The sequence below is a fragment of the Varanus komodoensis genome, unplaced genomic scaffold (assembly GCF_004798865.1).
Source record: "Varanus komodoensis strain SLA01 unplaced genomic scaffold, ASM479886v1 scaffold2, whole genome shotgun sequence".
NCBI lineage: Eukaryota > Metazoa > Chordata > Lepidosauria > Squamata > Varanidae > Varanus > Varanus komodoensis.
The window spans coordinates 45,136,015-45,150,395 of NW_025335568.1; the positions used below are offsets into that span (position 1 = coordinate 45,136,015).

At 41.0% G+C, this 14,381-nt stretch overlaps 1 protein-coding gene across 1 annotated transcript in view; it reads right to left on the reverse strand.

Annotated features, from left to right (window-relative positions):
• The window catches only part of LOC123022863 (histone deacetylase 9-like), a 193,530-nt gene extending 180,422 nt beyond the window's left edge, over positions 1-13,108 (reverse strand). Inside the window, exons 1-3 of the mRNA XM_044428959.1 lie at positions 12,974-13,108; positions 5,171-5,295; positions 249-294 (exon numbers count right to left, since the gene is read on the reverse strand). Coding sequence (XP_044284894.1) covers positions 249-294; positions 5,171-5,295; positions 12,974-13,087 — 285 coding nt within the window. The 5' untranslated portion in view covers positions 13,088-13,108. The remainder of the gene's footprint in view (positions 1-248; positions 295-5,170; positions 5,296-12,973) is intronic.
• Positions 13,109-14,381: the final 1,273 nt, after the last annotated feature.

A 14,381-nucleotide genomic window follows, 5' to 3' on the forward strand; every position in this document is an offset into this window, starting at 1 on the left:
CTGCAGTGCAGGAAGAACCTCAAGGTGGCATCTGCCTCCGCATTCCTCCTGCCCTCCACAGGTTGCCCATAATCCCCTTTGTCTGGAGGTTTACGGGTATTCTGATTGGATTGCTCCTCAAAACTATATAATGAAAATATCAAGTCAAGGTCTGGTTGGCATTCACTCACAAATATACAGACGGTGAACGTACTGTTAAACAGTGTGATGGTTATGCTACTCTATTGCAGTGAAAAAAACCTACTTACCCCAAGACCCCCACAGGGGAGCAATGAAAAGAGCTTTTGGGACACACTGCCTGTATGAAAAGGAGGAGAAAACAATAAGCATACAGGTAGAACTGTTTCATTCCAGTGATTTTTTGCCAATCTTTTTTTATAATCAGTAGTTCCTCACATGAAGCTTTTCCAACAATGGAAAGGAAAAACCTGGAGCTAGTTAAAGGTACACAATAGTTCTACTACAGTCCGCTTCAAACTAGCATTCTCCAAAAATTATGATTACAATTACCATCATTCCCATGCTAGTTGGGGGATGATGGGCATTATACTGTAATGCATTTGGAGGGTGTCAGACTGAAGAAAGCAACACTAGAACTCCAGGACTAATACAATCTATGGCATATTATAGATAATGGCATGCTTTCTTACTGGAACTGAGGTTAAGAAATGAACCTAAGAATTTAGGGATTCGGTCTTATCTTTTTACACATTGGACATAGACATTTGATTTGACACATCTGGTTCTGACAGCATACTCCCAGTGTCTCATCATACACTCACACACTACCTGCTGCAGTAGGGTTGGACCTTCAGGATTTGTTTTGTTTTGTTTCTGAATCCCCAAATGCTGGGAACTGTATATGGGCTGGGAGCCCCCGGTTCATTTAATAACTGAGCTGAAACAAAAGACTTCAATAACCCCACTGCTGTTATGTAGGTGAAAATGCTGAATTAACACAAATTTGTTATGAGAAGAGATAAAGGGAAGACGAAAAACTATCAAATACTCTAAGTATTCCCTCTTGCTCGAAGAAAGCAGTAATTAGACCTTTATTAAAGAAAACTTCCCTTGAGCCAGTGGAGTTATGTAACTATAGGCTAGTCTCAAATATACCATTTCAAGCCAAGGTGATCAAGAAGGTGATGGCCTCACAACTCCTGAGACATCTGGATTATACTGATTACCTGGATCCAGTCCAGTCAGACTTTTGGGCAGAATATGGGGCTGAGACTGCTTTGCTGGCCTTGGTGGATGACCTATGCTGGAAACTAGATGCGGGAAGTGCAGCCCTATGAGTTCCCTTGGACCTCTTGTTGACTTTTGATACCATTGACCATGAGATCCTTCTGGACCACCTGGTAGAGTTGGCCTTAGGACCACTATATTGCAGAGGTTCCCATCCTTTCTGTTGGGTCAGGTACAGAAAGACTACTGGTCAACATCTTGGCTTTTGGACATTGTGTTTCATGTGGTTCCACCCAGTAGTCTGTGTTTTAGTATCTACATCAGCATTTGATAACATGTTCTATGGACTGAATGTGCCCCCAATCTCTTTTCTTGCCCCCACAAAAGTTACACTGCCAAAAATGAAGGCACACCAGCAGCAAAAAACAAATGGGTTTGATAATAGGTTCAATGAAGGTGAACAACAGCAATGGCTCAATGAGCAATGCGAAAATTCACTAAGATTTTCTGAACATTGTTTCAGCACTCAGCTCACAGCTGGTTTACCTTCATGATGAAAATGATCATTGTTAATTTTGTATGAATGAGAAAACTACAAAGCAAACAGCGATAAACATGAAAGTTATGCAAAATTTCCAAAATTCTGCTCATTTCTTCCATAGTTAAGAGTGGGATGATTTAGAAATTTGCACTTGAACAAATCAAATGGGAAAACTAGATGTAAAAACTGAATGTGAGCAGATACTTAGTAATTTACTAACATTTTTGGTGGAAAACGTTCTCATAATTTGAATTGCAAATAGGCCAGGCCAGGCAAAATTGCATGTTTTGCCAAAAGGAACTAAATATACATCCCTACTGAACAAGTTGATACTAAATCCAGACACCAGAGAGGAACAGTTGATCAGTATAAAGTCAGGCTCAGGGATTTGGCTACAACAACATTCAGGTCTGTAGCTTAGGAGTGCTCCTTGACCATACACTATCACTAGATTTGCAGGTAGATGCAACAGCAAGAAGTGATTTTGCACAGTTTGTTTTAGCACAACAGCTGCCACCTTTCCTGAGTTGGTCTGACTTGATAAAAGTTATCCATATATTAATCACATCATGGCCAGATGAGTTCTGCTTAGGGCAACACTTAAAGATCATCCAGATGCATCAGTTGGTGCAAAACGAAACAGATACATTTCTAATTGGTGCACCAAATCAAGATGGTATTACCCCAATATTGGAAGATCTTCATGGGTTACCAGCTGTTTTCTGCACTCGGTTCAGAGTTTTTACTTTAACATTTCAAGTTCCAAATGTCTTTGGGTCTGGTTATCTAAGGGGCTGTCTGTCTTGCTATAAACTTGATTGCTTATTAAGATCTGTAGAAGAAACCTTTTGAGGATACACCTTTTTCATTTCGACATGGACATTTCTATTATTGGTTTTAATGTCATATGGTTTTATTGTAATTTTTATGCTTCTATGCTATTGTTATTGTTTTATTGTATTGTTATGCAGTGACTTTTATAGAAAGGTGGTATCAAATTCTGCAAATAAAAATTAAATACAATCAAAAGGGTTAGGGAAAGTTTGGGGAATGTGCCATAGAATGATAGGATTGCAGTTCTCATCCCATCTTCCCATTGCAAGAAAGGACAATCCAAGTAGCAGTTCACCCTAGAACAACCATGCAATCCAGATTACAATATAGCACAGCCAGAAGTAAGTGGTTAACTCTTAGTGATTCAAACAGACATTAGTGCTGCAGGATCAGCAACCACTCTGAATTAGGAGATAAAAGCTTTTACAGAAATGTACATATGTACAATGAAGTATGTATAAACAAATTTTGATAGAATCATTCACAAACAAGAATGTTTGCTTTAAGGAAACTGACAAAGCAGTTAAATACAAGTTACTGAAAATCTGGCGATTCTACCTTGGCTCAGGGGAATCCTGTCTTGTGTCAAGCCTTATTATCTGGTTACTTCTGTAGCTGCATTTCCAATATGCAATATTTGGGATCTTGGTTCTGTTACAGACTTATAGTGCGGGGCTCCCATGCGGGTGTTTGTGTATAAGAAAATATGCCATTGCTTGCGAGTTAATAGGAACCAGGAGGGGTTCGGAGGTCTTTCGTGGTTTTCATTATCATTACTTCAGGCATATAGTGACTCTGGTAAAAGCATGAAAGAAACCTGCCTCAAAACTGTAATATACTCACACATATTTTATAGATTCTTTATGCGTCACTTCTACTTAAATTGAAGCATTAGCTATTGAGATGGTCTGATGCATAATTTACACTTTTATAGATTTGCCGCTATTAGAAATGTTTGTTTTTTAGAAATATTATGTTAACAAAGGGGGGAAATGGAAGCAAAAAATGAATAGTTGTTCTGAATTGTCCTGATCAAAGGAATGCTATACAGTGGTGCCTAGGACATAATAAAAGTGTACATCACATCAAGATGTCATGTTCTGTGACACAGTATCTTTAATGAACTATAAGCCTTTCAGAGGTGGCATGAGTTTAAAGGATTTTTATTTTACTACTGACCTCACTGCATTTGTTTTAGAAAAGCTATTAAGCAGCTGCTTAGTTAAATAACTTCAACTTCAATAGGCGATGAACACATTTTCCACTATTAGCTCCAACATTCCTGAGTTCTTAATGGATAGTTTGTGCACACACATAGTTTGTGAGTGTTTTGTAAACTGCCCAGAGATCTTCAGCTATTGGGCAGTATAGAAATTCAATAAATAATGATTTCTTAAAACATGTCTCTGTGGAATTGTTGAATTATCCCCTTAATGATCTTTTCAGGGGATGAACTAATTCTGTTCAAAAGTCTGTGAATTTAAGGTATAGAACCTGAATTTACTTCATGTTTTATTCCCCTCTACCTTTCTCCTCCCTTCTGCATTGTGACTTGGGGGAAGGGATTGCCTCATTTTTATGGTTTGATAAACCTCTCTGGGAGTCTTCTTGGCTGAAGAGCAGGGCAAAAAACATACTAATACATGCAAGCATGTACACATGTTCATGAGGCCTTGCATACAAAATAGACTTTGATCCAGTACTGGACCGATCTTTCTATCAGATTAAACATGGCTTGCAGGCCCATGTTACTCTGAAAAATCTCCATCTTTTCACAAATGCCAGTAGCTGGTAATGCTGCATAAAAATATCAAGGTCAGTGCAACAAAGCATTCTGCTTCAAGCAGAACGATGAGGGAGACCAGATGACATAGGAACCAGAACAAAACTCCCAACACACCTACCTTGGACTGAGTCCTTGTGAACTCAGGCAGCCTTTCAACTGATTAGAGATGTACAGGTTTCATTGTCAGCCCCTGAATGCTGACAGAAGACCATTTAGGTACTGGTTGTGCTATCTGTGGGGTGTTTGGACACTGACATGTACTGGCTCAGCACCGGAAATATTACTGCACTTGCACCACAATAATTTTATGTTTTAAATACTTGTAAACACAGTGCTGGTGCACAACATTTGCTACCTATACTGGAGACCAAGTGCCGCTGACATCTTGATATCAGTTCTTGCCTTTATCTGTCTCCACCCCAATTTCATACTTGTCTGAGACCCTTCAGTGCAGAATATGGGATCAAATGTTACCCTTGCATCGATTTGCCCATCCCTCCCTAACTATTCACTGCAATAAACATATTAGTGCCATGAAGGGTTAATGTCCATATGATCATAAAGGGGGGTGGGGGAAGAGAGAGAGAGAGAGAGAGAGAGAGAGAGAGCGCTCTATTGCTGCTTTCTAGCCAGAGTCTTTTCCTAATCTATGTTGGCTGCCACTACAACATTCTCTTTCCACAATGCAATGCATTTGGAAAAAGTGATACCTTTTTTTTTCTTTTTTTGTTATATTGCTTGCCAAGTATTTTAAACTGACTCCAGCTATGACTAATGACAGTACTGGAATGTGCTGTTCTCAGTAGAATAGAGCCCTTTACAGACCTGGGATTTTCCTGGGGTCCAGCTTCTGTCTGTTCAGGGGGCTGGTGCCATACAGCAGTGAATGATGTTCGGAGTGAACCAGCTGTATTTCTTCCAGACTGGCTTTTCGACCTCGGATCCGCTGAAAGAAAGCAGCAGAGGTCTACACTACTCCACTGATAATATACAGGGGAGGGGAAAGAAAGCAAATCCAAAATAACAGTTCATAGAATTAATCATGGGCAGTAATATTGCATCATACAGGAATGTGACACTGACTTTGTTTAATCAGGAAAATAAAGCCCAGATAATGTTTAATATGCATTGATTTCACGGCAAGCCAAAGATGTCAGAATAACCCAGCACTTTTCATGCCTGACATAAATGTCTCCCCACTTGGAGAGGGGGGTTCATTGAAACAACAAGGGCTAAACAAAGCATAACACTATTCATGTATTTAAAAAGTATATATTTTAAATAAATAATATTTGTAGGTGTGCACTGCAGCTGAGAGCAAAGGATTAACCCCTCCCCCAACTTTCCCATGAAGGTCTGGATTGGGACCACTGTGCCTGCTATTTTGCTTTTAAATCCCTTAACACAATTGCATTCATGGAGTCATGTTTAGCTTGGCCCTAAGATAATACAGAAAATAGTTGTAACCTTAGGAATGTCTGTGCTGAAAGACCAAAACGCACACCTTTATTAATCAATTCAAAAATCACAGAAATGTGTAAGCTTTTGAGATCTTTTCATTAGGCAAGTTGTCACAAAAAACAGATTTGGGATAAAGGAGAGGAAGAGGAAAAGGCTGACAAGTGCTAAAATTATGACATGGTCAGAGGCTCATGTTGGGATGCAGGAGGAAATTACAGACATTCAAATTAAGCTACTGTGATGATTTCAGGCTGCACCTACAGTAGATAGATCCTAGATGAAGAAACAAGCAAACAATGACTGATCCTCTTCTTTTGAAAGGCATCTCAGATCTTGTGCATCTGTGAAGAGTGTTGCTGCAGTATCGATTTTGGCTTGTTTTATGAGGAACATGGTTGCCTTTGCTTTGTGATTGAATGGCCATTTTTCTGCACCGTTGCACCCATTAGGACATTGTTATCTGGAGCAAGAGCACCCATTCTGCACAATGGGTGTCACAAAAGGCACACGATGTGCTACTCTTTGAGTATCACCTGCAAAGGAAGGCATCTCTGTACATCAGCCAGTGGCACCAAGGGAAGCCTGCATCAGCCCAGCTCAGCTGCTGGCTTCTCCCTGGCTTAGCAGAGTAGCCTGGACAAAATAGACGAGAATCTCACAGACTGATTCCATGTTAAGCAGCCAAGAAGTTGCCAACTTGCCATTGCTATGCCTGCGGGGAAAAGAGGTGAGATTGGATTCAAGAACCAAGAACATGCTTGTAGAATGTTTATTAGGAAAAAAAACTAACAAGTGGAAAATTGGTAGACTAAAAATGTGGCAGATAACTGCAATGGTCTTTAATGGCTGGGCAGGATGGTTCAAAAGAGACTGGTTCTGCTGAAAACATGACACGAGTCTGGACTATCACTGGCATAGTTGGTTTCTTATATGAACAGAGAGGCCTGTCTGGTTCTTCTGTGACGTTGCAGGGATCTTTAGCATGCATTGACATATGCAGAGCCCAGGTTCCCTAGTCTAAGTCAGTGATGATTGTTGATGATCATGATCTTCATCTTCATCACCTTCCTCTTCATCCTGAGCAGGCTTCTATCCATCTATTGGGTTCAATCAAACTTTTGGGAGCTAATTCAAGAAGCAGACATTTCTACAAATGAACCCTCAGTTAATAAAGGCTCATTTCCATTCATGAAGCTGTGAGTTGTCTAAACATGTGCATGTGCTTTGTTGTTGTTGTTGTTGTTGTTGTTGTCATGTGCTGTCAAGTCATCTCTGACTTATGGAAACCCTATGAGTGAAACCTTCCAAAATGTCCTGTCTCTATTCAGCTCTTCCAAGTTCAAGCCTGTGGCTGGCTGGTGGGCGGGCTGGCTGGCTGGCTTCCTTCCTTCCTTTCTTCCACCCACCCACCCATCTCATATTTGACCTTTCCTTTCAACTTCTGCTTTCAACATTCCATGACATGATTGTCTTCTGCAGTGAGTGCCTTCTCATGATGTGTCCGAAGTATGATAGCCTCAGTTTTTGCCATTTTTGCTTCCAGGGAAAACTCAGGCTTGATTTGCCCTTGGACTCACTTATTTGTCTTTTTCTCAGTCTAGGGCATTCACAAAGCTCTCCTCTGGCACCATGTTTTCAATGCATCAATGTTCTTCCTGTCAACTTTCTTCACTGTCCAGTTTTCACACCCGTAGATTGTGATTGGGAATACAATAGTTTGGATGAGCTTGACATTGGTCTTCAGTAAAACATCCTTACACTTGATTATCTCCCCTAGTCCCATCATCATTGCCCTGCCAAGTCTCAGTACATATCCCTTAGGTGTCCATATACTCTGAACAAGAGGATGTGTAAAACCGCTTACAGAATTTCTGGGCCATAGTCTACTAGAAGGTGTGGCCAAAGCTCCCAAAATATCAACATATTTTAACTTAAAGGTCTTACTGCCAGCAACAAAACCTTAGAAGAGGCATCTCAATCTTTTAGAAGGCTGGGGGAACCTGCACAAAGGGCAGGAAGCCACCGAGCAATTGGTGGCTGGGGGAAAAGAGGAGGGGACAAGGCATGGTTATGGCTTTCTAGAGATCCCACAGAGAATTGAAATAGGATGCCTGGATGGACAGATTTGGCACCAATCCTGAGATTGTATAGCTAAGTCCCAGGACTGGCTAGCAGCAATAAGTTATGGCAGCTTTATAAGCCAAGAGTGAAGGAATGAATAGAGGGAGTCATTTACACCAAGAGGGTTCAGTGTGGACAGCACAGCAGAAGAAGCAGGAGACAAGAATCCCCTTCTGACTGTACCCCTTCCACCTTCAGGTGCGCCTCCTCCCCAGTTTGACACCCTGCAGATACACTGAATCTGGATTCCTTCCATCCGGAAATGACCAGTGGCAGTTAGACTATGGCACATCTGCCGGGCACCAGATTGGGAAAGACCAACCTACACGTTCAACAGTGGCCATCTAAAGTACAACTGGCCATCACAACCTATGGCCACAGGGGTGCTCAGAATGGATAAGTGTCATTGGGAAAGATGGTGTATTAGGAAGGTTGTGGATGTTGTATTGATAAATACCAGACAAGGCATAATAAATGGCAAGGAAGTTATATATGACTTAGCAAGTTGTAGGTTTGGCAGGGCAGAAACAGGGCACAGCTCTTTCGAGCATCTTTTCTGCACACTGTTCAAATTCAGAGAGCTGATGTGGTATAGTGGTTAAGAGAACATTACTGGGAGTCATGCAATCTGGATTCTAGTCCCTGCTCAGCCATGAAACCAACTGGGTGACTTTGAGCCAGTCATGGATTCACAGCCCAACCTACCTCACAGGGTTGTTGGGGAGAGGATAAGACTGCGAGCAAGAGGAGGAGAAACTCAAAGCCACTTTGAGTTCTTTGTATGAAAAAAAGGTATGATATAAATCCAAAACATAAATAAATAAAATTCAGGCATCTATCTTTGCTTTTTTGAGCAATATACAGCCATGGTTTTCAAATGCTTCCAACCTCATAGCATAACTCCATTCCCTTTTTATGTTTTAGGTACTTTTCTGCCCACCCTACTATAAAAAAATCAATCAATATTTACCATCTTGTGCTCCTAATAACACTTTAGCTCCCCATGCACAATTGCTTACCAGAGAACTAAACAGGCTATGCCTAGTTAGAAACCAAGAGTATTTCAAGGAATTTCTCTTAACCAACCCTTTAATGTTTTCTGTTGCATGAGCCAGAAAAAAACACTCTCGCAAGATTTATAATCCTTACTAGCATTCCAGTTCTAACATGCTTGTTTTTAGTGGCCAACAAACATTTAAGAAAAGAGACTATTTTTTGTGACTGTCAACAGCACTTGACGTAATACTGAATCTGGACTCCTTAAAGAATCCAGAATATTTTTCCTACCAATTGGACTAAATCGTAAAATGGTCTCCAAAGAAGGGAGTGGAAGCTGCTATTTTCTTTTAGCAATTTAAAATTGGAACATACCCCAGATTGGAAAATGCAGTTTCAACGATGCAAAGACTTATATCTCAGTCTGAAATATCTTTATTTAGGAGTAAATTATTTCAGTAATTGATGTGTGATATTTTTCCCCCTGAGAAATTTTACTAATCTGATTAAAACTTTCATTGAATTTCCTTGGATGCTTTGCCTGAGAAGGAAGCTTCTCCCCCAGCCCATTGCTGACAAAATCACTCCAAGTTCTGCTTTAGGCAAAATGTTGGTGTCGACTCTCATTTCAGTGAAAGTTCTATCCAACTAAATATGATCCTTTAGCCTCACAGGTTAATTTCTTTACCTCTCCCAGTCTTGTCGGGGAGTTTTTAACCAAGGGACAATATCTGAAGCACAGTTGCATAAAAGAAAGAACATAAAGTTACTTGGTGGAGACCATAATAAATTTCATAATTGTTCTTCTGGGACTGATTAAAAAATGCTGCTCTTCATGCATCAAGTGATTGATAACTTTCTTTCATTCTTCTTAAATTATATGTATTTTCTTGAAAGAAGGGAAAGGGGGTGTGATATAATATAAATGTTTTTCCTGGAATGCACTTCAGATGACTGCATAGACCATCAATGAAGAAACCCCAGGTGGTGGGTGCTGTTCAGAACCCCTTCATTTCCACCAAGGGTTGCACTTTCTTTAGAAACTCTAATTAAAATATTTAATAAGTTGGAGTAATTATTAGTCATTGTAGCACTTTGTTCACTAATCCAGACACTCTGAAGTACCAAAAATATCACTGTCCTCAAGGGGATGAAAACAACAGCAGCCGATTTGTTTTAAAAAAATAAATACAACTTTGGAATGATTTCTAGCCCAGTCCTGAACATGTTTACCCAGAACTAAGCCCCACTGAGTTCAATGGGACTTACTTCCTAATAAGTTTGCTTAGGGATTGCAACCCTCAGTTAATTATTTTTAAATGTTCGCAAGAGTGTCATGGGTTTCAGGTCTTATATTTAAGGACTGAGAAAACACACTAACTGCAAACTATGCATCCCATGGAAATCCAGACCAGCTCACTTCACCCGAGAATGCACTCTCTGAGACATTCTGCTCTGAGCATCCTTGGGAATTGAGAGAAAGCTGATTGCACAGAGGCAGCAAGTGGATGGCACGCTGTATGAGAGTGTGCTTCCAAGGGCATTTCCATTCTGCACACAGACGAATAGTCAGCCTTCCCACTGATCCACAAAAGCACTGTGTGGGCAGCTAGAACTTTACCTATAGGAAAAGATGGGTGTCTCCTTTTCCCAGATGCCTCTGTTTACTGCTTTGTGCAGCAGGGATCGGTGGAAGTGCTATGGTTTCATTAAAAACAACGACAACAAAGGAAAGTTAAAGGGGGAGCAAAAGGTCCCCATGAGGAGTACTAACAAAAAAATCATGCCCAGGTGTGTGGCATGAGCTGCAAGTACCAGTAGCCCATTGGGACCTGGGACCAGTTAAGATCTAAAGATGGTAGCATCCATGCAGAGTATAGCAAACACTTCCGGTGCCACTGAGCTACACGTCATCTGGAATGATTTTACAAAATACCTTTGGGACTGGCATGATAACTCCCTACACAAATCTACAGGAGATCAATTTAGTTGTACATCAAGTAGACCCACTCAAATCAATGGGACGTAAGTCAGTTATGACTGACTGATCCCCCACTGATTTCACTGGGTCTAATCCAAGTATGATTACATCTGGATCCAACCCCTGTGTAGTAAGTGGAGCTGTATGTTCCAACCCACATACTAAGAAGCCATCAAAGCATAGAAGCATTTTTGGAAACTTGCACATGTAGGCCAAAAGAGGTTTGAAGGTTTGAAGCCCTGAAAGGTTTGGAGAGGAGGGAGCTATTCTGGTACTCATCCAAAGAATGACTAGTGGGACTGGATGGTTGTGGAAGAAGAAAATATGAAATGAGCCAATAAACCAAAAGAACAAGCATATGTAGGTGCATATAACTGCATTCATAGGGGATGCAGTAGGCACATGATTATCTCCAGTTCTAGAGTCCTAGAACTCAGGAGCCACTGGGATCAAACATATATGTCCACTCATTCATGTAGTTTCACAAGGAAAGTTCAAATGCCTGTACTCCTGTCCTGAGGGTTGGATAGCATAAAGCCAATTCCTGGCACAGTGTATAATGTATTACTAGTCCCATTAATCAAAATATAGGGAACTCATAGATCTAGCACCTGGAAGAACCAGGCTCTCCATGAGTATTCCAAGGATTAGGCAAAGCTGAATGAAGGGAAGTTCTCCCAGTTAAATCAGATGCCAGCATCTTTGATCAGCACAGGCATAAAATAACTTTTAACACTTAGAATAAATAAAAAATGTATAAAAGGAATGTGGCATCATAAATCTTGGCTTCCTTAGCCAATATCCATCATGTTATTATTTTACAGCCAAAACCATCCTTATGGGAACAACCATGTAAGAACATTATGACAGCATGATGATTGATCGGGGAGAGAATCAAAATATTGTTGATTTATGCTGTGATAAAAGCAACGTTCTTAAGATTATTTAAGGCTGTTAGAGTCTTGAATAGGTTCTAAGTGGGAAGACAACCACACTATTTTTTTGGGGGGAGGGGAATCTAAATAATCCTGCAGCTCTTTGTAGCTTCCAGTGTAAACCCTTCTGCCTAATCCAGCCTAGTTTGGTGGAATCAAACCAGGATCACACCAAACCACAGCAGTTTATATCTATTCCTCACAAACGAAGGACAAAACAGGTGTACCTGTATAAAATGTAATGCATTTCATGTGTTTCTGTAAAAATAAAAGAATCATATTAAGAAAAGGCACTGGGTCACACCTCTAGGCTGCATTTTGATTATGTGCACAGGGTTCCTTTCCTTCTCATATGTGGTTCCATGAGTAGCCAGCTGCAGTCATTTACTAACTCAGCTGAATCACAGCCACTGTGTTAAGCACTGAAGCCTTAGATTTCATGGGGTGGTGCTACGAAAAGCAGTACTCCTCAGAGAACACCCTTGACACCTCTAGATTCCCAGTCTTCAAGGCATGGATAGGCAACTTGCAGTCCCAGGGCCTAATTACTAAAGTCCTCTTTATAGCACCAGTTCGGTCCTCTGGCAAGGGAACTCTGTCCCTTTGGGGCAATCCACTGCATGAGGAAGGAGAGGGACGAAGAGAAAAAGGGGGTGGAAGAAAGCGAAGGGAGAGGCTGAAAGACCCACCCACTTATGGTTGAAGCCCCACTCACTGCTGACATGCAGCTTCCAGGAGAATATTCCTGAGGGGCGATGAGGCCATCATCAGGAAAAAGACAGCTCACCCCTGCTTGATGGGCATTCTCATTTATTCTACCCTATTCACATTTAAGATTGTTCTGACCACCAAAACAGTTCAAATGCAGTTTGAACCGACAGAGTTAGATACTCTGTTTACACATCAACATTCACACAGAAGCTGCTTATCACGGATGGAGTCTTGAAAGGAAAGGAAAGCCATTCATCCATCTTCCATGTACCATGAGCACAAAGATTCCATAGCATATTTTGTGTCTCAGAGTACAAGAGACTACCTGTCTGGTGCTTACAGAAGAACTGAAAATCAGTATAGTATTAAGACTGCAATCCTTAACAGCAACAGATTTTTGTGGTCATGATTTTGATTACCTCACACTTATTTAGCAACCCACTTTCTTGCAGCCTTGACCAGATGCTCTGTATCCTTCCGGCATGCTCAGGATGATTGGTGTAACTGCCGCACATACACTGGTGCTTCAGCATTAGTGCATCATACACGACACCTTCAGTACAAAGAGAATAAAACATGGAATGATAAGTAAAATAGAAACACATTCTGCATTTACCTGTTTGGAGCAACGTATCACAAGGAAGATGCACAGATGTGTCTCTGTCCATTTAGAGTTCTTTCAAATTTCAGGTATAGGAGAAGGAGGAGAATTAGGTCAGGACTTGTGTGGGGAGAAAACTTAATACCACTTCTTCAGTGAAAATACCCCCTGAACAGTGATTTGCTGCGCAGCAAAAACATATGGGCACATGTGGGCTACCCCCCCCCCAAACTTTTTGCTAGGGTGGCAAATGCCACTTCATGCATGGACTTGTCATGGTAGCAGTATAATGGCAGGACTTTGGGGGAGTAATTAAGAGCCCCTGCTCAGCACAGTGGGCAGGGAGGGTGGTCCAAATGTAGTAGGACTGGCTTACAATGCTTCAAAGTACAGTAATGCACATTGCCATGTAAGCAGAAACAGGGTAAGACAATCCAGCTTGTCTAGTCTAGAATTACCGAACTGCACATGGGGAGATCCACTGTGAAAAATGATATTCAGGAAATGCTCCCTTCTGATCCAAAGAGCTCCTGCCCCTTGGCTGGTAGGAGAAAGACATTTAAAGAGATGGGAATACATTTGTATATCTCCCTCTTCATGTCTTATTTAGATGAAGGACGCTGCCCTACTCAAGAAGCACATGAGAACAGTAGCAAAACTCCCTGAAAAGGCAGATAAAATGTGAAAGATAAAATATGAACAAGTCGAATTTACCACAATGGTGGAAGTGGATGTGTGGGAAAACACCTAAATGCACTCATTGATCAAATGCTCATCACTTTTACTTTTGCTGTTCCCTCACCCCTCCTCGCCATATGCACAATCACATCCAAAAAGTTGACCTTCCGATTCAAAATGTTGAAATTACCTATTTCCAGGGCAGCCTCAGAATCTTGAGCACAACAAATTGCAATGGGTTCTGCCACAAGTGCCAGTGGAAAAGAAGGTTTGGTACAGCCATGATATGCTGAGAAAACTCCAACACAGAAGCCACCCCGCATGGAATTTACCCTGATACTATGGGACAAACTTTCTTGTCGATCTCAAAGTGTGCCAATCAGGGCCAGTAACATCTGTTCAAACAAAACTCAGGTTTGTTGAAGTTCTCCAAATTCCATCACAAAACTTATTCTCTGCTGTGTCCATATCAGAGTGATTTTTTTCTGTGCAGCTTCATACATATTTTTGCAAATGCACACATCAACTGTGTGCATCATTATAATGTG